The sequence below is a fragment of the Mesocricetus auratus genome, unplaced genomic scaffold, assembly GCF_017639785.1.
Source record: "Mesocricetus auratus isolate SY011 unplaced genomic scaffold, BCM_Maur_2.0 Super-Scaffold_100028, whole genome shotgun sequence".
Lineage (NCBI taxonomy): Eukaryota > Metazoa > Chordata > Mammalia > Rodentia > Cricetidae > Mesocricetus > Mesocricetus auratus.
The window spans coordinates 14,383,175-14,407,400 of record NW_024429209.1 but is presented as its reverse complement, the minus strand read 5'-3'; the positions used below and the strand labels follow the sequence as shown (position 1 = coordinate 14,407,400).

Genomic DNA, 24,226 nt, shown 5'->3' with positions numbered 1-24,226 from the left:
GAAGAACAAACAACCAAACCTGCCCTCTGTCTCCAGCCCGGGGGTGAGAACAGGGGACACTGTCCCTAGGGTTGACATCTAGGCTCCCACCAGGGCCATCAGAGCACCCTTGTTCACTGCACCCTCGGTCTTTGCCTCTAGGCTTCTGTACCTGTGGTCCTTGCAGCAACATCATCACAGCAACAGCTTCTGGTTAATTCCATGCCATTTCAGGTCTTGATCTTGCCAGCCTCTAATTTCCCCGTGCACAGAATGACGGTACTAATAGAAACAATGTCTTGGAACAATTCAAAGGAACAGCTAAGCCAGCCCTATAGAGGAGTTAAGACAGCGTTCTATTTTTAGAAACCCTAGGAGCCAGGTGGGCCCTTTCCAGCCACCCTGGAGCCGGCCAGAGCAAGGAAAATCTTTCTCACGCCCAAGTCCCGCCTCTCCGCCCTGGCCAAGGAGGAGGCCCAGGTGGGGGCGTTAGCTAAACTGTGTGGCTGTGATAGAGGAGGGGACCGCAGTGATTTTAAAAGGGCTAAGACAGTGTCACGTTTATTATTTGCTGTGATAGGAAGTGTACAGAGGAGGCATGTGATCGCCTGGGCAAGAGGACATCCTAAATGTCCATGTGGCTTCCCACCAATATCCTCAGGACTGTGCCTGGTGACCCGTAGGAAGTCAGGGCCTGGTAATCTGTATGAAGTCAGGTGTCTCTGCCTGCACGACCACACCCCCACCCCACCCCCCCATCCCTGTCCCCGACTCTTTACCTCCCTCCTTCCTTTTGGAACTTTGCAGTTGCAGGCTGGGCGGGATGTAGTTCAGGGCAGAATGCTCGCCCAGCCTGTGTGGGCTCCGCATTCCATCCCCAGCACCGCGTGCTGGATTGCACGCCTGAGCGCACCCTGAGGCCAGTCCACCCATGAGCCCACACCTCTTCCTTTCCCTTGGCGTCTATCCTGGATGTTTTTCACATCCAGATTTGAATGTTCCGGTCTGGTGAGGTGGCTCAGTGGTAAAGGTGCTTGCCACCAAACTTCACATGCCAGAAGAGGAGAAACCGATTCCCAAAATCTGTCCTGTGATCTCCACATGTCCACTTTTGAGTACATGTGCCTGCGCACACACACACACACACACACACACACACACACACACACACACACACACACAGACACACACCTCCACTGTCTGCCTTCTAAACTGGGTTTACAGGGGTCAAACAGTGTGACAAACATTTTCTAATCAGATTCCATACTTTTTTCCTTTTTGACACACCTGCCTGTGTAGAGCCCATTAGCTTTTACTTTTCAGTGAAAAAAAAAAAAAAAGGAACTGTGGTAGTGCCGTCTTCAACAGGGATCCAGAAACCCATGGCTTCTGGTCACCTCCACTGTCCCAGCCGAGTCACATCCTTTGTTCTTGCCTGTTTCTTCCAGGCCTGGCTCCTGTCACTCAGACACAAGGCCTGAAGGATCCAAACCCTTCTAACTCCAGGTCAACCTACCTTCTCCACAAACTGCCTCTCTCAGTCAGACGAGGCAGCGCTGCCCCAGGGCCTTTGCATAGCCTCTCCTCTCCCGTTGCCCCTCCCTTGGACCCTCCAGGGCCTGCACAAATGCCACCTTCTCAGACTGGGCTTGGTCTCAGGTACTTGCCTCAAACGCAGGAGGCTTGGGTTCCACACCCTGCAAAACCAACTAACAACACCTCCTTATTCCAGATAAAGCCAAGGCAAGTGGCGTATGGGCTCGGATTCCATAGTGGCTGCGACTGCCAGCATGTAGTCCCTTGAGGACCCCCTGCTATTACTGACCACATGTCCAGGGTCTTTGTGTTGTGGGGGCTCTCAGAGGGAGCTAAACTGCAGGGGGACCTGTCAGGTAGACTTAGGACCCGATGGCACCTGCCCTTGTGGGACACTGTGGGAACAGGACAAGTTTTTAGTCTGTGATGGACACTGCACACCCCACACTCACAGGCTCACCCTTTCCTTGGATCCTAAAACTGGGGGTGCCTTACAAGATTGTGCAGGGGTGGAGACTGAGGCCCAGAGAGTGATGGCCACAAGGCTTGTAAGTGACAGAAGAGGTGGGTGTCCAGCTCCTCTGGCTCTCCCCACCCTGAGTGTGACAGTGTTGCTATTATCATTATGGGGGTATGGTGTGTGTGTGTGTGTGTGTGTGTGTGTGTGTGTGTGTGTGTGTGTGCGCACATGCATAACATGGTGTATGTATGGAGGTCAGATGACAGCTTTGCTGAGTCAGGTCTCTCTCCTTCTATCTTTATGTGGGTGCCAGGGATTGAACTCGGGGTTCCAAGGTGTGGCAAGCACCTCAATTCACTGAGTCATCTCTCCTGGTGAGATTACCTCCCATCAGTGACACACACATGCTCTCCCCCTCTCCCCTTCCTCTCTCCCCCCTCCCCCTTCCTCTCTCCCCCTCTCCCCCTCTCCCCCTCTCCCTCTCTCCCCTCTCTCCCTCTTTCCCTCTCTTCCTCTCTCTCTCTCCCTCTCTCCATCTATCCCTCTCCCCCTTCCCTCTCCCCCTCTCCCCTTTCTCCCTCTTTCCCTTTCTCCCTCTCTCCCCCTTCCTCTCTCCCTCTCTCCCCTTCTCCCCCCTCTCCCTCTCCCCCTTCCCTCTCCCCCTTCCCTCTCCCCCTCTCCCCTTTCTCCCTCTTTCCCTTTCTCCCTCTCTCCCCCTTCCTCTCTCCCTCTCTCCCCTTCTCCCCCCTCCCCCTCTCCCCCTCTCCCCCTCTCTCCCTCTCCCCCCTCTCCCTCTCCCCCCTCTTCCTCTCTCCCTCTGCATGCATGTATGTATGTGCATCATGTGTATCACGGTGTCTGCAGAAGTCAGAAGTCAGATGCCCTGGAACTTGAGTTACTATGGTTGTAAGACACCGTGTGGCTGCTGGGAATTGAACCCAAATTCTCTGAAAGAGTAAAAAGTGCTAAAAACAAACAAACAAACAAACAAACAAACAAAAGAGCTGAGCCATCTCTCCAGCTCCCAGTAGTGAGTCTCAATGTATCTAAGGTGGAAACAGCTCTCTTCCAGAAGCCTGATCACACGGTTTTTGTTTTCAGACAGACTCTTGCCCTGCCCAGGTTTTACTTAGTAGCAACTCAAAGCAGGAAAAATGTGAGTTTATCTGGGGTTGAGGCTGCGTGTTGGAGCACCTTGCCTAGCACGCAGGAAGCCCTGGGTTCCACATAAACCTGGTATGAGGTGCACACCTGCGATCCCAGCACTTGGGAGGCAGAGGCAGATGGATCTCTGTGAGTTCAAGGTCAGCCTAGTGTACAGAGTGACTTCCAGGGCAGTCAGGGCTGTTATACAGAGAAACCCTGTCTCAAAAAACCAACAAAGAAACAAAGTTCAAGGTAGAGACCCTGTCAGCATTCACCCCACAACACACAATGTACTTTCCTCTAACAGACTAGCCACGAAGCAGACAGCTAGTGGTGAGAGGTCTCACTAGGTCTACCGCTGGCGATGAGGGGGGGGTGCCACAGAGCTGACTGCTGGTGATGGGGGGGTTGCACAGAACTGCCCGCTAGTGATGGGGGAGTCCTGCAGACTGTTTGGTTTTCTGGAAGCTACGTAGGCCATCAGGAACTGTGGAGAGCAGGTGTCGTCCCTGTCACCCTAAGTGGCTGTCTATACTAGTTTCATTGCTCCCATTTAGCACCCAAGCTGTTAGCCAGGAACCTCGCACAGGGGACTGGGCCAATTGGTGCCTCAGTGAATGTGTATTGAAGGGATGGTTAGAGGGAGGAGCAGATGCAGAGTCCTTCAGGACACTGGTTTTGGGGGTTGACTCATTGCCCCGTTCCTCCTCCCTTCACAGGAGTCCAGCTTACCCCTGTTCCCTGGTAGTGGTGGTGGTGGTGTATGTAGGGGCGAGTACTGGCTCAGGTACTCCCTGGCTGAATGCCCATGGCTTTGTGTGCCCTGCTCAGATATGTGAATCCTGGATACGCAGGACAAGGAGCCAGGAGCGCATGCCAGCCCTGCCTGGTACGTACATGGACTTGTGGGGTGGGACAGGAGGCTGGCAGGGAAGAGTCTTCCCAAGTCCCTTGATGAGTGAGGTGCCATTGGGCATTTCAGCAGGGTGAGGCAGGCAGGGCCACTGAGGCCCCAGCTTCCTGGAAGGTGCTTTTGTGTGTCTGGGCAGAGGAAGCCGATGTGTGAGACTTCGTTGGTCCTTCCAAAGTCTCCTCCCCCAGGGCCCAGTGTCATCTGCCTTACCCGTCACCAATGTAGACCCTCATATCTGGAGAGGAAGAGCCTGAGATGTGAGGTCAGAGTTGCTGATTTCAGCTCTGGTGCCTGCACCCTCTAAAGCCCCAGCCCGTATGTCCTCATCAAAAACCCCGGGAACTTAGTTACACTAGGGACGACCCACAGAGGTCTGGGAGCCTCAGCGACACAAGGTGCATGGAACACAAGAAATCCAAAGCAGTGCTGGGAGATGTCCTGTCTGGACCACGGGGACCTGCAGGCTGCAGGAAACAGAATGGGAAGAGACTTGTGGCTCTGCGGTCTCCACCACCAGTCTCTCTGCTGGCTGCTCTTGGATACCAAGCTGCTGCTAACACAGAGCTCCAGGGCAGTGTGAGATAAGTGAGGTTGAAAGCACACAGCTTCGGTCCTGGCAAATGCCATGGTGGCTTGTCGGTGTGTGGAGCAGGAGTTGGTGTTCCTCCAGGCAGGCATGCAATTGGCTCTCAGTGAATGCAAAGGGATGGACTTAGAGCTGAGCGCACCAGGGATAGCTGGACCTTGGGGCTCGACGGGCTCCTCCCTGTGTTGTTCACCTTCATGGTTAACTTGTTATAACTATCATTTGCTTTATATGAGACAGGGTTTCTCTGAGGGTACCGAGTATGAGCCTGGACCTTGGGGCTTGACGGGTTAGTCCCTGTGTTGTTCACCCTCATGGTTAACTTGTTATAACTATCATTTGCTTTATATGAGACAGGGTTTCTCTGAGCGTACCGAGTATGAGCCTGGACCTTGGGGCCACACGGATTACTCCCTGTGTTGTTCCCCCTCATGGTTAACTTGCTGCTACCTGGACCTTGGGGCTAGACAGATTACTCCCTGTGTTGTTCACCCACATGGTTAACTTGTTGTTATATAATTATCACTTGCTTTATATGAGACAGGGTTTCTCTGTGTAGCCCTGGCCATCTTGGAGCTCACTCTGTAGACCAGGCTGCCCCTGAACCCAGAGATCTACCTGCCTCTGCCTCCTGAGTGCTGGGACTAAAGGTGTGCGCCACCACTACCTGGTCTTGTTATTATATATTTTTTTAATATTTATTTATTTTGTACATCTACACATACAGCCTACATGCCAGAAGAGGACAGTATCAGATCTCATTACGGAGGTGAGGGGACAGCTTTCTGAGCTGACTCTCTTTGACCCTTTGTGTGGGCTTTGGAGGTCAAACTCTGGTTCCAGAGTTGTGCTGTCAAGCATCTGGCTGGCGCAGTCACTGCAGAGCTCAGCCAGCCAGGCACTCGCTCGGCAGCTGTGCTAGCCTGGAGCCCCTGGTAACCGTTCTGCCTCACCCCTGCTCCTGGCTTGTTGTTGAGACTCAAGAGAGTAAAGGAGGAAGCCTGGGAGACAGATGGGTGCCTTGTGGCCTGACAGGGCATGGCCATTCCATTTCCAAGGTGGCAAGCCAAAGCCTAGGGTTGGGCTTCACCCCACCTCCATCCCAGGGGAAGAATGTGGCAAGCCCAAGTCAGACCCTCTTCCCAGAGGCAGCTCCTGACCCCCCACCCCTTGCAGGAAGTGTATGGACATGGGGTGAGCTTGTGTCCCTCTGTGACAGAGCCCTTGTGCATTTCTGACATTTTTGCGTCTTGGGACAAAGGGTGAAAAAACTCAGATGAACCGGATTGCTTCCTAGTGGAAAAACACTGTAGACCCCAGTGGGGATCTTCCAGCAAGCAAGCTTGGTCTACCCTCTGTCTCCGTCTGTCCCTTCTGCTGCTCGCTGGAAGGATGATAGAAAATCCAGGCTTGGGGATCCAGTTGTTGGGACTCAGGGACTCAAAACTGAGTGTATGGGGTGGGCCATCCGTGTGAGCCCTACCTCTACTATCAGAAGTCCTGGAGTGAATATGGGTGCACTGATGTGTTGGGGCATTTGGCCACTGTCCCTGCCCAGACCCCATGGTCACTCCCAGCACAACCACCAAGGCTGCCCAGAGTGACCTGACACAGGCCTGAGAGACAGACCCAGCTTTGCCCGTCCCCAAGTCCTGTGATGTAGGACGAGCTGTGACACCGGTCTTAGGATGTAAACAGGGAACCTGTCCCTACAAGGCCTGCATGAGAAAGTGGCTCCCAGCTTGGCGCACAGAGCCAGCTCCAGGAGGGTTTTTGTGACCATAGTCTAAATAAATACAAATTTAGTTTCAACTATGAGTCTCATCATCCCCTCGGCAAACTGGGATGGATGTCTTTGTATACATGTCTATCAGCACATGAATCACACATAAATAGTAGTGGGCTTTATTATGGTGGTTTCATTTTCACTGTACACAGTGTGTTCTTTTTTTTTAACTATTAATTTTATTTTATTTGCATTGGTATGGAGGGTGTGAGATCCCCTGAAACCGGAGTTACAGACAGTTGTGAGCTGCCATATGGGTGCTGGGAATTGAACTGGGGTCCTCTGGAAGAACAGATCAGTGCTCTTAACCTCTGAGCCATCTCTCCAGCCCCCACACAGAGTGTTCTTATCGTAGTCAATCCTTACCCCTCTTTGATCCCTCCCACTCTTGCTGGCCCCTTCCTAACTAGCTCTCTATTTCTAATTTGATGTCTTTTTTTTTTTTTTTTGGCCCAATGTGCTCATTATGTGACTGTGACCTCCTTACAAGCAGCTACACCAGTGAAGAAAATGTCTTCTCCTTCCTCCGCAGCTGTGAACTGCCAGTAGGTCACCAGGGAGGGGCCTCGTGACTCACTCTCCCTGAGTCTCCTGGCCTAGTCCTGGATGGCCTAGGACCTGGAACTTGCTATGTAGACCAGGCTGTACTGAAAATTAGAGATTCGCCTGCCTCTGCCTCTAGAGTGCTGGGGTCAAAGGCATGCACCACCAAGTCAGGGAAATCTTCCCCTAGTTTTGAGACCCAGTCACATGTAGCCCAGGCTAGCTTCAAAGTAGCTGGGGATGGCCTTGAACTTCTGACCCTGCCTCCGTCTCCTGAGTGCTGGGATCAAAGGACTGTCTTGTGTTGCTGCTTGGTGCAGTGGGTTCATAGTGTTCAGAGAACTCCTGGGCTTAGCAGCCATCTGTGTCTGTTTCTTGGTGATGCTGAGAGTCCCTCGGACTCTCACTAAAAACCACAGTCATTGATTCTCTTAGAGTTCTGTATGCCTGAAGCCCTGAGGTGGTAGGAGCCCTGTTGCTCCTTGGCTTGTGGCTCCATCCCTCCAAACCCCACCTTGGCCTTAAGGGTGTTTTTGTTGTTGTTTTGTGGTGCTGCTAGGGACTGAACCCAGGACCTTGCGCATGCTAAGTGCACGCTCTACCACTGAACTGTATCCCTTGGAAGTCGATGGCTTTCCTCTGTGTGTCCTGCCTTTGCGTGAGGACACAGACTGGGCCCAATGCAGGACTATCTCCCCTTCACCGAGCATCTCTAAAGACCTATTTCCAAATCTGGTCACAGGCCTATAGTGCTTTTCACAACTCATTTCATCCCCGGACAGTCCCCACTGTTGATGGGGTCCCCTTTCCACTGTGACCTCACCCACACTGCGTGCCCAGCGTGGTCCAGGTCCCTCTGTTCCAGCTACCATTCTGTGCTGGCTACTGGCCTGTCATGATCTCCAAGGAACAGAGAAGAGAACTCAGTTCCTGAGGTCACACAGTCAGCAGATGCTAAATCTGGAAGACTTCTCTCTCTGCCTCCGAAGCTGGCTGGGCTTTGAGACCCTCCCACCCCAACCCACAGCCAGGATCGCACAAGTGAGACACTCTTTCCTGCCTTGTACCTTCTGCCAGGCGCACCTCCCACTGCCTTAGGCCGGTCCTGTTGCCTTCCCAACGGGGAAAAGCCATGGTGCCAGGGTTGGTGGAGGGACAGGGAGATCATTCTGCAGTTAAAAACTTCTGCAGAGGGTCGGAATTACATTCCCAGAACCCACTGTGGGCAGCTCATAACTGCCTGAACTCAGCTCCGGGGAGTCCGATGCCCTGTCCAAGGGCACCTGAGGATATGCATGCTGCACACATGCACATGCTTGTGCACACACACACACACACACACACTTTTTAGACTATCAGACATGAGTACTGTATTTTACGTCATTTCCATTGGTTCTGCCTCCCAAGTCCTCCAGTGAACCTCTTACCTCTTTTTTATTTTTATTTATTTATTTATTGTTTTTTTGAGGCAGGGTTTCCCTGTATTGTTTTGGAGCCTGTCCTGGAACGCACTCTGTAGACCAGGCTGGCCTTGAACTCACAGAGATCCACCGGCCTCTGCCTCCCAAGTGCTGGGATTAAAGGCGTGCGCCACCAACGCCCGGCTCACCTCTTTTTTAATTCATAGCCTCTTCTATAGTTATTACCATTATACACACACACAGACACACACACAGACACACACACACACACCCTTCTGAGTCCATTTAGTGTTATTCTTATGTACATGTGCTTAGGGATGATCCTTTGGGATGGCATTGCCTGTCAGGGCACTCATCCCTGGAGAAAACTGACTCTTGGAAGCCACTGGTTGTCTGTAGATCTTCATATAGCGATGAAGCCCTGAGAAACTTCTCCTGTCCACGCTGGCATAGTGACCGGTGTGGTTACTGTGCAGGTCTTGTACAGGCAACCATATTGGTGGGATTTCGTGAGTGCCACATCTCTGTGTCTTGCCTCGAAGACACTGTCTCTTGGCAGGATAAAATAAACCTTAAAAAAAAAAAAAGACAGGGAAACGCAGGAATGTGTGGTAGTATGCATAGCACCCGTGAATCTGGCAGCATTTGGGGAGCCTCAGTATTGGGGCTACACATTGCAAAGTGACTCATTAAAAGTGTGATTTGTGGCTGGGTGCGGTGGCACACACCTTTAATCCCAGCACTTGGGAGGCAGGGGTGGGTGGATCTGTGGGAGTTTGAGGCCAGCCTGGTCTATGTGGTGAGTTTGTTCTAAGACGGCCAGGGCTATGTAGAGGGATCTGTGAAACAGAATAAAAAGTGGCCTGTTTGTTCTGGGACGATGCTGTTAAGCGCTCTGAAGCAGTTTCCTCTGCCTGGTCAGTGTCAGGACCCTCTTGGGTCAGGCCTGGAAAACACAGTGAAAGAATGGCCGTTGCTTGATATGGAGGAGAGCACAGAGGCCGCACAGAGCTGACAGAGAAATGACTGAGCCACCAGAGGAGGTAGAAATTTTCATCCCGAATTCATGGCTCCCAGTCTTGGATCTAGCTGCCAGGGCTGCTGTCTGCCGTTCTGAGATGTTTGAGCTGGGGTGGGGTGGGCAGGGTTCTAATTTTGGGACTCTGGGACCAGGAAATAGCTGCTGTGTCAGCAGGGAGAGCAGTGTGCCGGCTGGAGGCCCCGAAGGAGATGAGGGTTTCCCAAGGACTTTGCTGGGGGCAGCTGGCAAGTGGGTCAGGAGCCAGCCACATGCCTGGGTATGAGTCCAGCCAAGTGGGCCTTTGGGAACTATGGGATTCCATGAGCTGAAGGCCCCCAGTGAGCTCTCATTAAAGGTTAACCACTACTATCGTGGTAACAAAGGCTGTGGTGACAGTCTGAGGAAGCGCCTGTGACAAGCCTCAGAGGGCATCTGTGAGGCCCTCAGCACTCAGCCCAGTAGCCACGAGCCTCGTGTGAGACCAGCCGAGGGTAGTGGACCTGTGTGGAAGCCCGCAGTGTCCCCCAAGCCTGCTGCAGCCCGTCCCACATCTGAAGCTCAGGCCTGTGTCCACCTCTGTCTAGAAGGGGCAGGCCACCAGGCACTTGGGCCCTCCTGCCCACGGGAAGGTGGCAAGACAGATGTACACTTGAGGTCTGTCCCATAGGTCATGGGCTGGAGAAGGGTTGAGTTGATGCTTCTGATGCACAGGTAGAGAACTTGGCGGTTTCAGACCAGATTTGGGGGTCATGGAGACACTGTTCCGGGAACCCCTACACACTTAGGGAGCCTCGACTGTATCATGGAACCTGGGCCAGTTAGCGCTGATGCTGGAGGTGGTTTAATGAGGATGGGTTCCCAAAGGCTCTTAGATTTGAACTTTTTGTTCCCCGATGGTGGCTGTTTAGGAGATATTAGGAGGTGTGGCCTTGCTGGAGGAGGTGTGGCCTTGCTGGAGATGGTGTATCACTGGGGGTGGAGTTTCAAAAGCCCAAGCCTGGCCGGGTCTCTCTCGATGTCTGCAACTGTGGATCAGATGAGAGTTCTCAGCTTCTTCTCCAGCTCCATGCCTGCCTTCCTGCCATCAAGACCCCTGCCATGATGGAATGGACTCATCCTCTGATACCGTAAGCAAACCCCCAACTAAATGATTTCTTTTATAAGTTACCCTGGTCCTGGTGTCGCTTCATAGCAATAGAACAGTAAGGAAGACATGCCCCCATGAGGGTGAGATTTTAGCTATACAATGCTGTTGATTTGTTCGTCTCCACCTAGCCAAGTGCAGGCTTATGGGCCACAGTGGGCCCCAGGCCAATCATGCAGGGAGAAGGCAGCGCCCAGGAAGGCATGGCCAAGAGCACTTGGACACACCCCCCCATGGCCTTTTGCAGGCCTCTAGGCTAATCCTGGCCACAGGCATATTCAGCCACTGGTTCTCTGAGGCCCTACGAGCTTGCCCAGTGGAGCGAGGGTGTGGGCTTCCTCCGAGAACACCTTCCTTTCTCTCGTGGGCTCACTGAATAGGCTAGGCAGGCTGGCCAGCGACCCCCAGGAACATTTCTACTACTGCCTCACAGGCCCTGGGATTACAAGTGTGTAGGCCACACCCTGCGTTCACACGGGTGCTGGGAATCAAACCCAGGCTCAGGCCAGTTCTTTATGGACGGAACCATCTCCCCAGCCAGGATTGTTTTTTAGCTCTGAGAAAAGGTCTCAGGATGTAGCCTTCGCTGGCCTCAAACTCACAATCCTTTCGCCTCAGTCTCTTGGGCACAGGGATGACAGAGTGACGGTATGCCACCATACCATTAAGTGCTATTTAATGTTCATAAAAGTGACATGGGGCCAGGCGGTGGTGGCGCACGCCTTTAATCCCAGCACTCGGGAGACAGAGGCAGGCGGATCTCTGTGAGTTCGAGGCCAGCCTGGTCTACAGAGCGAGCTCCAGGACAGCCTCCAAAACAATACAGAGAAACCCTGTCTTGAAAAAGCAAAAAAAAAAAAAAAAAAAAAAAAAAAAGTAGCATGGGACTAAGAAAATGCTGGGTCCTAACAGCGAGCCTCTGATGTGGGAGGGTGCTTACATCACACCCGGCTTAACTTTGTTTTTCGGGGCTGGGAATGGAACCCAGGGCCCTGATCATGTTGAGCACACATACCTCCACTGAGCTACACCCCCTGCCCGATTTTAGATGAGGTGACACAGTCAGAGATCAGGTAGGTAACTGGTTCAGTGTTCAGGAGCTAACGAGGGTGTGAGTGTCTCCCACCGAATACCACAACTGGTGGATTTGGGCACACATTTGTTATTTCATGCTTTCTGCGGGGTAAGGACAGTGCCCTGGGTGTGCTACTTCAGGGACTGTCATGGAACTGTATCCAGGGATCAGCAGAGGCTGCTCCCCACATCTCTTGAGGGAGTGTTGGGGTTTCATTTTTTCTGTCACCATGATAAAATACCCTGACAAAAGCAGCTTAAGGAGGGAGGGGCCATTCTGGTCCATAGTTCCTGGTACAGTCCATCGCGGTGGGGAAGTCCTGGTGGCAGGCGCGTGAGGCAGCCGGTCAGTGTCGTCCACAGTCGGGAGGCGGAGAGACGATGCTGTCCTCAGCCTTTTATTCAGCCGGGCCTTGGCCCCTGGAATGGCCTCCCACATTCAGAATGGATCTCCCTGCGTCCTAACCTACTTAAGATGACCACTCACAGGCACATCAGAGGCTTGTCTCATGGGTGGCTTTGGACCCAGTCAAGTGACAATCTTTGCTGTCACTCGGGGTTCGGGTTTTCTGGAGGCTGCTGGCTGCAGGTGCTCTTAGTGTGTTAGCCTCAGGGAATCTTCAGCATGGTGGCTTGCTTTGTTCTGTTGAGCAAGCCTTGGAGGAGGAGGCAGGAAGGGATGAAGGGAGAGGGAAGGTGCTATCTTATACCTGGTTTAACTTTTGTTTTGTGGGCTTGGGGATAGAACCCAGGGGTTGAGCATGCTAAGCACACATTCCGCAACTCCCTCCCTCCTGACCTAAAGGTCAGCAGGGAGATTAACATCTCACGTTGTTCTCTTCCTGTCAGTACTGAGCAGGCTTTGCCCTAGGCGCCTAGGCACACACTCCCCCCCCCCCCAGGCAGGGTTTCTCTGTGGCTTTGGAGGCTGTCTCAGAACTTGCTCTTGTAGACCAGACTGGCCTCGAACTCACAGAGATCCACCTGCCTCTACCTCCCGAGTGCTGGGATTAAAGGCGTGCGCCACCACTGCCCAGTTTAGGCTCACACTCTTATCTCTGAGTACATCTGCTGCCTTACGTCTTTGTAGACAAGTGTCTTACTTTGTAACACATGCTGGCTGCTGATTTGCAATCCTCCTGCCTCAGCCTCCATAGTAAATGGGTTATAGGCGTGTGCTACTGTACCCTGCAGTAGCCTCTCCTGAGCTCACTTTGCCATGTTCCAGCCATTAGGTGTGTCCCCCACACACATCAGGAAGGGGACTGGCTGGTAGTTACGCGGAAGCCACCCACTGCCGGGCAGAGCCCAGGTCGACAGCGTGGTTTGACTTCAGTGCCTGTTCTCTGTGGAAGCCGAGGCTGGCTGGTCCTCGTCTGCAGACACACTGTCCAGCTCGGCACAGTGCTTGGCAGACCAACTGTTGAGGACCCTTGAGTTTACTCAGCTCCTCAGGGATGTGCAGAGAAAGCTACCTGTTAACTTCCTGCCTCCCTTTCGCTCTCCTTGCTGTCTTCCCCGCGACCATCTGGCATTTCTCAGATACCACCGAAGAACAAGGAACAGGGAGACTATATCCAGTGTGGCCCGTTTCGCCCTTTGGCTTAGGTAGTGCCCTGTCCCAGACTTCCCTCTGCTCCTTGTAGCCCTCCCTAAGTGGGGAACTGGCGCTTCAGGGCAGGTGGCAGTGGGGAGAGGGGACACTCTGGGCCCAGAATGCAACTGGGTGTTTCCTCCACCTGGGTTGGCACTCCATCGTTTCCATTGCATCTGAGCCACTGCCAGTCCCTCTGCAGCCGCTCTGAGTCCTGCCCTGTCGAGGTGTCCCCTACCTAAGGAGGTGCATATTGCTCCCCAGCCTGACCACGGGGACCAGTGTAGCCAGGGAAAGCAGAGCCCAGCCTTCCTTTCAATCCAGTGCTTCCTGGTCCCATCCCCGGCTGCTGGGGAGGTGTCAGGGTCACACCTGGTGGTGACAGCTCAGGTCACTGTCTGGCAGCAACATGCAACACTTGAGTGGCTGGGGTCCCTCCTCCCTGCAAACCTCCCCCAGGCAGGTGGCGCCTGGGTCCCCAGAAAAGCCAGAGGGAGGAAGTAGGCAAGTCTTACCTGTCATGGAAGCTGTCATGTGTATAGTCTGCCACAGTCTTGTCCCTTGTGTGGGACAGTGACATCTACCATAGTGCAGGGGTCAGGGGAGGTGAACCTGAGCCAGGGACCCTCAGAGGTCAAATGAGCAGTGGATAGCTGATGATTCTAGTGTGTGTTTACCTGCCTACACACATATATATGTATGTATATGTATGTATGTATGTATGAACACTTGTGTGAGTGTTCACAATGTGCACATTTGCTCCTGGGTGCATATGGGTGTGAGCGTGTATATTTGCACTCCAGTGAGCATTCATCTATCTTTTTTTTTAAGATTTATTTATTTATTACATATACAGTGTTTTGCCTACGTGCCAGAAGAGGGCACCAGATTGAATTGTAGATGGTTGTGAGCCACTATGTGGGTGCTGGGAATTGAACTCAGGTCCTCTGGAAGAGCAGTCAGTGCTCTTAACCTCTGAGCCATCTCTCCAGCCCGAGCATTCACCTATCTTGCATGTGTTCCTGTGTCCATGTGTGAACAAATGTGTTTGTGTGTACTCTCGTGAGTGTTCACATGTGTGGATATAAAACCTCATTGGCTCCCAGGTTCCAGGCCGTCCACCCTCAGCATGCCTGGATAGCCCCTCCATGAAGAGCAGGAGGGAGCAGATTAAAGGAGGGCGTGACAACAGGGAAGCCTCTGAGGGAAGGTCTGGTCACCATGGGCCTGGAGACACACAGCGTGGGGGTAGATTGAAAGCTGGGAGGCTGCCAGGGGGAGACTGACTGGGAAGTCGCTGGCAGGGGAAGGCTGGAAGGGGAGGCTGGCAGGGGGCGGGGAGGAAACCCTGTGGAGGCCTGAGCCTCCACGGGAGGGTCACTACCCACCCCTTACAATGCCTTTCCCTCCGTCCTGGTAGCCTCAGTGCTGAGGTCCAGGATGCTGTGGCCAGAAGCTTCTGTCAACTGACTATAGGAACTAGGCAAAGACCCAGCCTCAGTTTCCCCACCTGTGCACTGGGGAGAATGAGGTACACCACCTATGGATTGACAGGGGCTGACAGGGCGAGTCCCAAACTGAGAGTGGCTGTGGCAGTTGGTGAGGACTTCATGGCAGAAAGAAGAAGCTAAGGTCCCAAACACTTCCTTTTCCCGGCACCCTAGCCTAAGCCCATCTAAGGGAGGAGCCAGAGCACTAGTGCTTGCCTGACATCTGCTGTGGCTGGCATCTGCCCTGGCGTCCTCAGACAGTCGGCACGGCGGGAAGTGTCAGCATCCCCAGTTTCACAGAAGAGTGAGAAGAAGCTCAGAGAGCTTAAGTGACTTGCTCATGGTCACAAAACGAGAAAGTGGCAGGCTGGGCTTGTACCCAGGTCTGTCTGATTCAGGAACCTCTGCTATCCTGGTTCCCCTGGAGAAGACGTCGCTTAGGGCCAGGCATCAGGCATGCTCTGGTGGCTGACTCCTGGACATCAGACCTAAGCCTGCCCCTCGAATCGTCTGAGTAGGAGCTAGTGCAGAGAACTGGGAAGTACCTCTGGGTGGGGGTGGGGGATGGGAATGTGTGGGTGGGAGGAGACTTTGCCAACTGATGGTTCTCCTTCCCAAAGAGGCTTCCACGGCCCAGAAGCCAAGGAGGAGTGTGGGAACATTGGCACAAGTTTTTACTGGGGGAAGGTGGGATGGACTCAGAAGATTCCAGATACCTTGTTTCTTCTTAGACTCTTCAGGAGAGCAGGGGTCCTTGGGCCACAGTGGACTGTGAGGTGTTCAGGTGTGACGGCGCAGGCCTGTGATCCCAGTGTTGAGAGGGAAGCAGAGGCAGGAGGATGGCGAGTCTGACGTCAATCTGGGCTACATGATGAGCTATTAAAATGTAGAAGAAACAACAGCAAACAGCAAACATCCAGAATGTTCTCTCCTGCGTTCCCAGAAACCAACATCCTTTTAAATCTGAATCCTAGGCCTCTGGGCTTGTTGGATTAAAGAGGAAATCCACAAAGCCATGACACCACTTCCATTAGCCAGACCCTCCCTTAGTCTCTGTCCTGGAGCCAGACTTGATATTACAAGCTAGGAAACCCTGAGTCATACTGGAGAGAGAGAGGAGGGGGGCACAGAGTGGGGTCTTTCACCCTAAGAATTCTTATCTGTTAGAAGAAAGGTTAAGCCAGGCGTGGTAACTCACTCTGGGGCAGGAGGATTGCCCTGAGTTGGAGGCTAGGCTGACCTACACAGTGAGCTCTTGGCCAGTCTGGGTTATAGAGTAAGACTCTCAAAACAATAAAACAACAGCCTCTTCAATTTATGGCAGGGGCTACAAATAGAACACAGAACCCCGAAGGGCGGTGGTGGCGCACGCCTTTAAACCCAGCACTTGGGAGGCAGAGGCAGGCGGGTCTCTGTGAGTTCGAGGCCAGCCTCATCTACAGAGCAAGTTCCAGGACAGCCTTCAAAGCCACAGAGAAACCCTGAATCGGGTTAAAAACAAAAAACAAAAAACAAAAAACCCAACAACACAGAACCCCTTACAAACCCAAACTCAGAGCCTATCTCCTCAGCATTACAGACCCAAAATAACAATCGTCATCAGCTGGTACAGCAACTTGAACCAAAATCTCTCTGTGGTGATCCTATGAGCCTGTGAGAGAAGACTGCGAACAAGAGTTCAGGGACTTGCACAATCCCAATCCTCAGCCTGTCCATCTTTTTGAATTTTTAAGGTTATTTATTTATTATATTCTGCCTGCATGTATCCCTGCAGGCCAGAAGAGGACACCAGATCTCATTACAGATGGTTGTGAGCCACCATGTGGTTGCTGGGAATTGAAACTCAGGACCTTTGGAAGAGCAGTAACCACTGAGCCATCTCTCCAGCCCGGCCTGTTCATCTTTTAAGAGTTGAGGTAACAGGGAGTCAGGGCTGCTGGTGCTTCAGAACAGGCCAGCACATCTCAGAACAAGCGTTCAGACCCCGACATCCACAGATGACTCAGGGCACATTGGTGTCCTCTTTCATTGTGACATTATGAACACTGGCAGTCAGCCCTGGGAGACCCCCAGTCCCAAGCGGGGCAACATGGCGGCTCCTCCATCAAAGAGAAGCCAGTTTGCCAGTTTTCTTGGAAGGAAAACAAATTTCTGGTGTTCCTGTTCTCCTGTTCAAGTATCCCCCAACCAGAGGGCGACAGTCCCGAAGGGGTCCCCACTCAGAGCCCTGTGATGTGTGCAGGAAGGAGGGCGGCCACAGTGGACCGCTGCTGAGCTCTCTCTCTCTCTCTCTCTCTCTCTCTCTCTCTCTCTCTCTCTCTCTCTCTCTCTCTCTCTCTCTCTCGCTCTCTCTCTGACATGAGCTTAGAATGCTGACCTAGTCAGTGTTCTCACCAGGACCCTCTAAAGAGGGAAGGGGAACCCTGTGGGCAGCTGCCGACCCACAGGCCTGGTCTTGGTGCCTGTCCCTGCCCCTTGACTACTGTGTCTGCTACATGGGCATCGCCTTGGGAGGAAGAGGACAGTGACACCTGGGGTGACAGCAGCTTTGTGTGAGGGACTGAGTGTGAGGTCCAAGGGCAGATGGGGCATCCCCAGGAAGTATGGAGTACACGTGCGAAGTCAGGACTGCAGAGGCGGGATCACACAGAAACATCTGGCCTGGGTCTGCTGCCCTCACATCTCACTGAAGCTGAAAGTCTTCCTGACATGGGTGGCAACCTTGAGGCTCAGGGAGGGTAAGTAACTACACTCAAATCACACAGCCAGGGAACTCGGGGGCAGGGTGAAAACTCCACCTGGGAGCTTGTGAGCTGACCCTGTGGGAGCCCATGAGGGACACTGTGAGCCTGGGTGAGCAGAGATATGCCCAATAGAAGCTGGAGAAATCGAGGACAGGATGGGATTATAACCCTACCTGTGAAGCTAACACCCAGGTTCAAGTCCAGGGGTGACCCAAGTGTGACCTAGCAGCTTCTGGAGCCTTGGCACACCCCTCCCAGCCACACTGTGAGCCGCATGGAAGTCTAGGACAGCCTGACCTGGCACTCACACCCTGATTTTACTGGTGTGGCCCGTGATGATTATTATTGATTGCACGCGGAACTTTACTTTTCTTCTTTTTGTGGGGCTGGCCACGGAAGCTGAGGTCCTGCTGTGCTGTGACCCCCAGGTCCAGGAAGTTTATTTGCAAATCTATTTGTTTTCTCTTTCTTTTCTGAATGTTCTGTTTTTGGGGCGTCCGATGACCAAAGCAGCTGCTCCTGGATTGTCTGGGTCCCACCCACGCTTCCCTGGGGTCTAGAAGAGGCAGGAGAAGGGTCAAGTTTGTGGTTGATCCCTTTCCGCCTCCACAGTCAGCTTCAGGAGCCTCACAAACCATCAAGTCTGCTGGGCGCTGATGGGAGAAGCAGATGGAAGAGTAAGGATGGATGGGTGTGGCTCCACGGAGGCCTGGAGTCAGGAGACCAGGGCAGTGTGTACTGAAAGGGGCCGTGCCAGGGCTGCAGACCCAGGTTCCAGCACCAGTGTTCACTACTGAAACTCACTCTAGTGAAACTCGTGCAAGCTCATTGCCTTTCCTCCCTGTTTTTTTTTTTTTTTTTTTTTTTTTTTGGTTTTACGAGACAGGGTTTCTCTGTATTGTTTTGGAGGCTATCAGTCCAGCCCGGCCTCGAACTCACAGAGATCCGCCTGGCTCTGATGGGATTAAAGGCGTGTGCCAGCACCGTCCGGCGCCTTTCCTCCCTGTTATCACCACACGCGCCTCGCCATGGACCACAGCTGTGCGGCATGAGCCCCAGGGAAGGGTAGACACACCTCTGCCTGGACCCTGCCTTTCCCCTATCCCCCACCCCACCCCCATTGCCCTGTGATCTCCATTTCACCCCCTGTCCTGGAGACAATGATAACAGCGGTTCTGAGGCTGGGACAGCATGTTCCTAAACCTCTTTGTCTCTTCAGTAGAGGGGAAGGTCAGGTCACTTGGGACACACAGGAGCATCTTCTGCCTTCTGGGAGGTGTGTTTGTATCCCATGAGTCAAAAATAAACAAAATTCTCACTCCTGTTGGCCACAGTGGGGCACACCTGTCAATCCCAGCACTTGGGAAGTACAGACAGGAAGATCAGGAGCTCAGGGCTGGCCTGGGTTATGTGAAGCCTTGTCTCAACACACACACACACACACACACACACACACACACACACACACACACACACCAGGGTCTAAGAGAGAGGATGGCTCAGCAGCTAAAGGCATTGACTGATCCTACAGAGGTCGTTTGGTTTCCAGCACCCACTTGGCAGCTTGCAACCATCTGTAATTTCCATTTCAGGGGATCTGACACCCTCTTCTGGCCTCTGTGAGGACCTGCACACACACGGTGTACATACAGAAACAGTCACACAAACACATACATTCACACACACAAATGAATAAAAACAAAAATCAAAAACCCAAACTAAAACTCAGGCTAAGAAGGGCTACATTCATTCTATGGAGCTACAGATATTTCTTTGGGATAGAGAAGACATTGAAAACCCCAAACTTCAGCAGAGTTCATCAGAAGAACCACTAGTTGGTTCATGCAGCTGGGGAGTCTAGGGGTGAGGGGATGTGCTGGTCAGTTTAATTGTCACCTTGACACCATCTACAGTCATATGGGAAGAGAGTCTTGCTGAGTTATCTAGGTCAGGTTGGCTGGTGGGCATGTCTTTGGGGACTGAATTGATTGTTAATCGCCCACTGTGGGCGGCACCATACCCTAGGCAGAGAGGGTCCCAAGCTCCTAAGCATTATAAAAGGGAAGAAGGCTACCTGAGTGCAAACACAGCCAGGATCTGTGTCTGTTCTCTCTGCTCTCCACTGTGGCTGCGATGCCTTGAGTCCCCGGCTTGACTTCCTGCAATAGCCTGGGATGTAAACCACCCACCCCCTCTTCCCTGTGTTGCTTCTCATCAGGGTGTTTGTAGAGACAGGGGGTTTTGTCTCAGGGATGGATTCAGCTGGTATGACCTTACTTTTAACAAGTCTTCATCCAGCCAGCTCCCAAAAAATGACATGGAGACTTTTTTAGTAGTTATGCAAGCTCAGCCTATAGCTTAGGCATGTTCCTAACTGGTTCTTATACCTTAAATTAACCCGTTTATGCTAATCTACGCTCTGCCGTGTGGCTGTGGCTCTTACCTCTCCTGCTGCACATTCTGCTTTTTTTGCTGTCTCTGGCATCTCTACCCTTCTCTTCCCAGAGTCCTCTCTGTCCCCAGAAGTCCCGCCTATCCCTCCTGCCTAGGTATTGGCCATCTCTGCCCAGAAGTCCCGCCTACACCTCCTGCCTAGCTATTGGCCATCTAGCTTATTATTACACTAAGCACAGCTGTGCATCTTCACACAGTGTACCAATACCCCACAACATTTTCCTGACTCCAGAGTCACATTTTTGAGGGAGGAAGCTAACGTCCAGGCTTGTCCTTTAGGATTAGACATCCAACGTCATGTTTATGACCAGTGAGCCCATGGTCTGTTCCGGGGCCAGTGACAGCGGAGTGTTCAGTTGCTGGTGACCTGACATGTGCTGCCTCCTAGTGGAGGCTTTGAGTAGGGTACAGGCAGGTCAGTCCCCCAGGACTCAGCCAGTCAGTCGCCAAGGACCCCGAGATGCCTACTTGCTGTGGTCTCCCAGGATTGTCTTCCTCCTCGATTGTAGGAAAAGTTTAAGCTTGGTTTTGGTTAGAATGTTGACTCACCGGTAGTGGTGCATGACTGTAATCCCAGCACTCGGGAGGCAGAGGCAGAGGCAGGCAGATCTCTGTGAGTTCAAGGCCAGCCTGGCCTACAGAATGAGTTCCAGGACAACCAGGGTTACAAAGAGAAACTCTGTTTCAAAACAAACAAACAAACAGAACATTGACTCCTAGACTGTTTTGAGACATCATTTCACTCTTTAGTCAGGTTGGCCTCAAGCTCACAAAGTATCTCCGACGGTGGCAATCCTCCTGCCTCAGTTTCCCGAGTGTTGGGATTACAAGCATGAGCTGGCATGCCCAGCTCTCAGATATTTGTTTCTGGCTCCCTCACAAGTGCCATTTAGACTGTGTTTCAGGAAGTGTTTTAACCACGGTCCCTGAAAAGGCAGTCAATACTACACGTCCATCATCACCAGGAGGGGCCGAGGGTCTACGTCAGATGGTGGTTAGCAGGCCGGCTTCTGCAAACAGCCACATTCTTTTATTACTTCCACACCAGGAAAAGGTTTTGATCCTGTAATAGTGTACCCGTGTCATCAATCCGGCTGGAAGAACTTGTTTGGCTAAATTTAGAACCCGCAAGGAGGTCAGAGTGGATACATTAAGAGCGGAACTTTGAGCCTCTGTAGCTCCTCCTGGTGAACTTGGCTGTGAGGGCCCCGGAGTTCATGAGTGCAGTGTAGAACAGGATCTCATCTCCTCTACCTGTGCGCTGTGGGGACTCTGCTGGGGAGATTGGCTCCTACCGTAGCTCTGCTACCCTTCAAAGAATGGAGAGGACTATAAGATGTACTTGTAGGATGCTGCCAGATCTGGCCAGACATTTTCCTGTTTATTTATTTAGAGTGTGTGTGCACCCTCCTGTGTGCATGCGAACACGTGTGCGTATGTATGTGTGTGCGTGTGTGTGGCATGTATACATGGGTGTGTGTGTGTGTGTGTGTGTGTGTCTGTCTGTCTGTCTGTCTGTAAGTGAGTGCACCATGGCTTCAGAGGACAACTTCAGGAATCAATTCTTCTCTCCCATCAGGTTATCAGACTTGGTGGCAAGTGCCTTTGTCCACCAAATCTTGCCAGCTTCAGACTTTTTTTTTCTTTCTTTCCTTCTTTCTTTCTTCCTTTCTCTCTCTCTCTCTTTCGTTCTATAAATTTATTTTATTTTATATGTATGGGTGTTTAGTCTTCGTGTATGTCTGTGTACCATGTGCATGCAGTGCTTATAGAGGCCAGAAGAGGGCGTCAGATTCTCTGGAACTGGAGTTACGAATGGTTGTGAACCACTTCCTGAGTGATGAGAATCGAACCCTGGTCCCCTACAAGAACAAGCGCTCTTAACCGCTGAGTCATCTCTCCAGTTCCCCCAGACCTTTCCTTTTGAGACAGGGTTTTGATAACAGTGCAGTGTGGTGATGTATTGTTCATGATCTAATAAAGCTTGTCTAGAGCTCAAACTGCAAAGTTAGGCACAGCCACAGAAGGCAGGCAGTGGTGGCACACACCTTTAATCCCAGGACTCAGGAGACAGAGGCAGATGGATCTCTGTGAGTTCAAGGCCACCCGGAGCTACATGAGAGTGAATCAGTCTAAAAGAGAAGCAGAGCTCACAGCTTTAATCCCAGAACTGGAGAGAATGTAAGGAGTTCAGTGCAGTCTCATGAGCAGTCTGAGATTTGGTGAGGAGCAGTGCAGTCTGGAGATGCAGTCTGAGGTTCAGTGGATGCCCCTTCCGTCTGAGCACTGGTAGAGGTGAGAGCTCTCTGGTGGCTTAGCCTATTTGCTTCTCTGATTTTCAGCTTGAACTCCGATATCTGTCTCTGGGCTTATATTATTTGTGCTAAAATGCAGGCCGGCCATGACTTTGCCCATCCCCTGCCCCAGGTTCCTGAGTGCTAGATTTCATTTGTCTATTTATTTTAGTTTTTCAAGACAGGATTTCTCTGTGTAGGCTTGGCTATCCATGAACTCACTCTGTAGTCCAGGCTGGCCTCAAACTCACAGAGATCTGCCTACCTCTGCCTTCTGAGTGCTGGGACTAAAGGTGTGCGCCACCACACCTGTAGTGCTGGATTGTAGATGTGTGACTCTGGTCCTGTTTTTTACTTACTTCCCCATGCTTCTCTGTTTTTCTGTTTTGTTGTTGTCGTTGATTTAAAATAGGGTCTTATTATGTAAGCTGGACCAGGCTGGCATCAAACGCACAGACTTGCTTAACTCTGCCTTACAAGGGCTGGGATTAAAGGCGTGTGCTGCCAAGTCCAGCTGTACTTTTCCCCTCTCAAACCTGGGGGTAGGAGGAAAGGACAGAAAGCAGGGTATTAGGTCAAAAGAGAAGGCAGGGGTAACCTAGCTGCTCCTCCACAGTATCTGAGGACAGCTCACCAGGACCATGGCTAAGCCACTCTTGTTTTCTGGCTGCGGGCTCTGGCTGTCCTCTAGCTGATTGCTTACTAGTGGGAGTGTGTGCTGTGGATGAGCAACACACACACACACACACACACACACACACACACACACACACAGCCCACGCAGACAGAGACTGGAGACAGACAAAACCCAGCCATAGCCAAAACTCTGCTAAATCGATGTGTGCTGTTATAGCCACAGCCTTCCAAAAAGCAGACCTCAGTGAAATAAATATTTTTCCTGTGAGAAGAGGCTCAATTCTGTGAGTTTAACAACCCGACTCGTTCCAGACTTGCTCCCAGCAGCTGGCGTCAGCGTGCCCATCTTGATGTACTTAAAGTGCCTGGGTGACCACAGTGCATTGTTTCTTCTCTCTCTCTCTCTCTCTCTCTCTCTCTCTCTCTCTCTCTCTCTCTCTCTCTCTCTCTCTCTCTCTCTCTCTCTCTCTCTCTCTCTCTCTCCACCATGTCTTTCTCTCCACCATGTTTCAGGGGCACTGGATGGGACAAGCATCACTCCTGGGGAATGACAGTTCTAAGCCCTTTGGGCTCCTAGTCATCTCTTGGGGTCCTGACACTCTTTTCCTGGGCAGTCTGCAGTAATTTTTTTTCTTTTCAAGAAAGATGGGGTCTCAAGTGATCCAGGCTTGCCTCCGTTCTGTGTTGCCCGGGATGATCCAGAATTCCTAATTCTCCTGCGTTCACTTCCTGAACGCCAGCATTGCAAGTGTGTGCCGAAACACCCAGGATGAAATGCCAGAGACGGAGTCCAGGGCTTTGCGCAAGCTGGGCAAGCGCTCTACCGAGCAAACTACATCCCCAACCCTCCTCTACCATTCAAAACAGAGGCTTGGGCAGGCGGGGTGACTCGGTGCACAAAGCTGACGCCTCTGACGACCCCTGGTGACCTGTGTCCAATGGAATTCAATACTAAAGGGAAATTAAATTAGGGACACAGAGCCAGGCATGGTGCACACCTGTTATCCCCCCCACCCCGAATGCCTGAGTTCAAGGCCAGCCAGGGCCACATAGCGAGACTCTGTCAAATAAAACAAAACAAGCACACCAAAAAAATTAGGAACAGGCAGGGTGGGACAGGGTGGTGACATTTTTAGATAAGGGATAGGGAAGGCGTCATGAGAAAGTGGTAGTTAAGTCAGAGATGGGAAGGTATTAATTATCAGTGACTAACTACCCCCTAAGTCTCTTTCCCAAGGACCTTTCAGGCTTGATTGTGCTGGTCCGAAAGTCCCTCTGCGGTCACTGTGACTTCAGATACCCATCTCCCCTTTGGCACTGCAGAGGCACTGGTGGCTGGTGTGTGCTGGACACACTCTCTCAGCGTCGAGGGCCTCCTGTCAGCGGAAAGACGCTGATCCAGCCG

The 24,226-nt window shown here is 52.2% G+C and overlaps 1 protein-coding gene across 2 annotated transcripts in view; it reads left to right on the top strand.

Annotated features, from left to right (window-relative positions):
• Positions 1-24,226, top strand: part of Ripor3 (RIPOR family member 3) — a 74,431-nt gene that overhangs the window by 5,267 nt on the left and 44,938 nt on the right. The window contains exon 1 of one of the 2 annotated variants that reach the window (XM_040733109.1): positions 10,340-10,518. The exons of the other annotated variant lie outside the window; for it this stretch is intronic. Within the exon in view, the coding sequence (XP_040589043.1) occupies positions 10,498-10,518 (21 nt within the window). The 5' untranslated portion in view covers positions 10,340-10,497. Of the gene's footprint in view, positions 1-10,339; positions 10,519-24,226 lie in introns of those variants that run through there. 2 annotated transcript variants of the gene reach the window in all.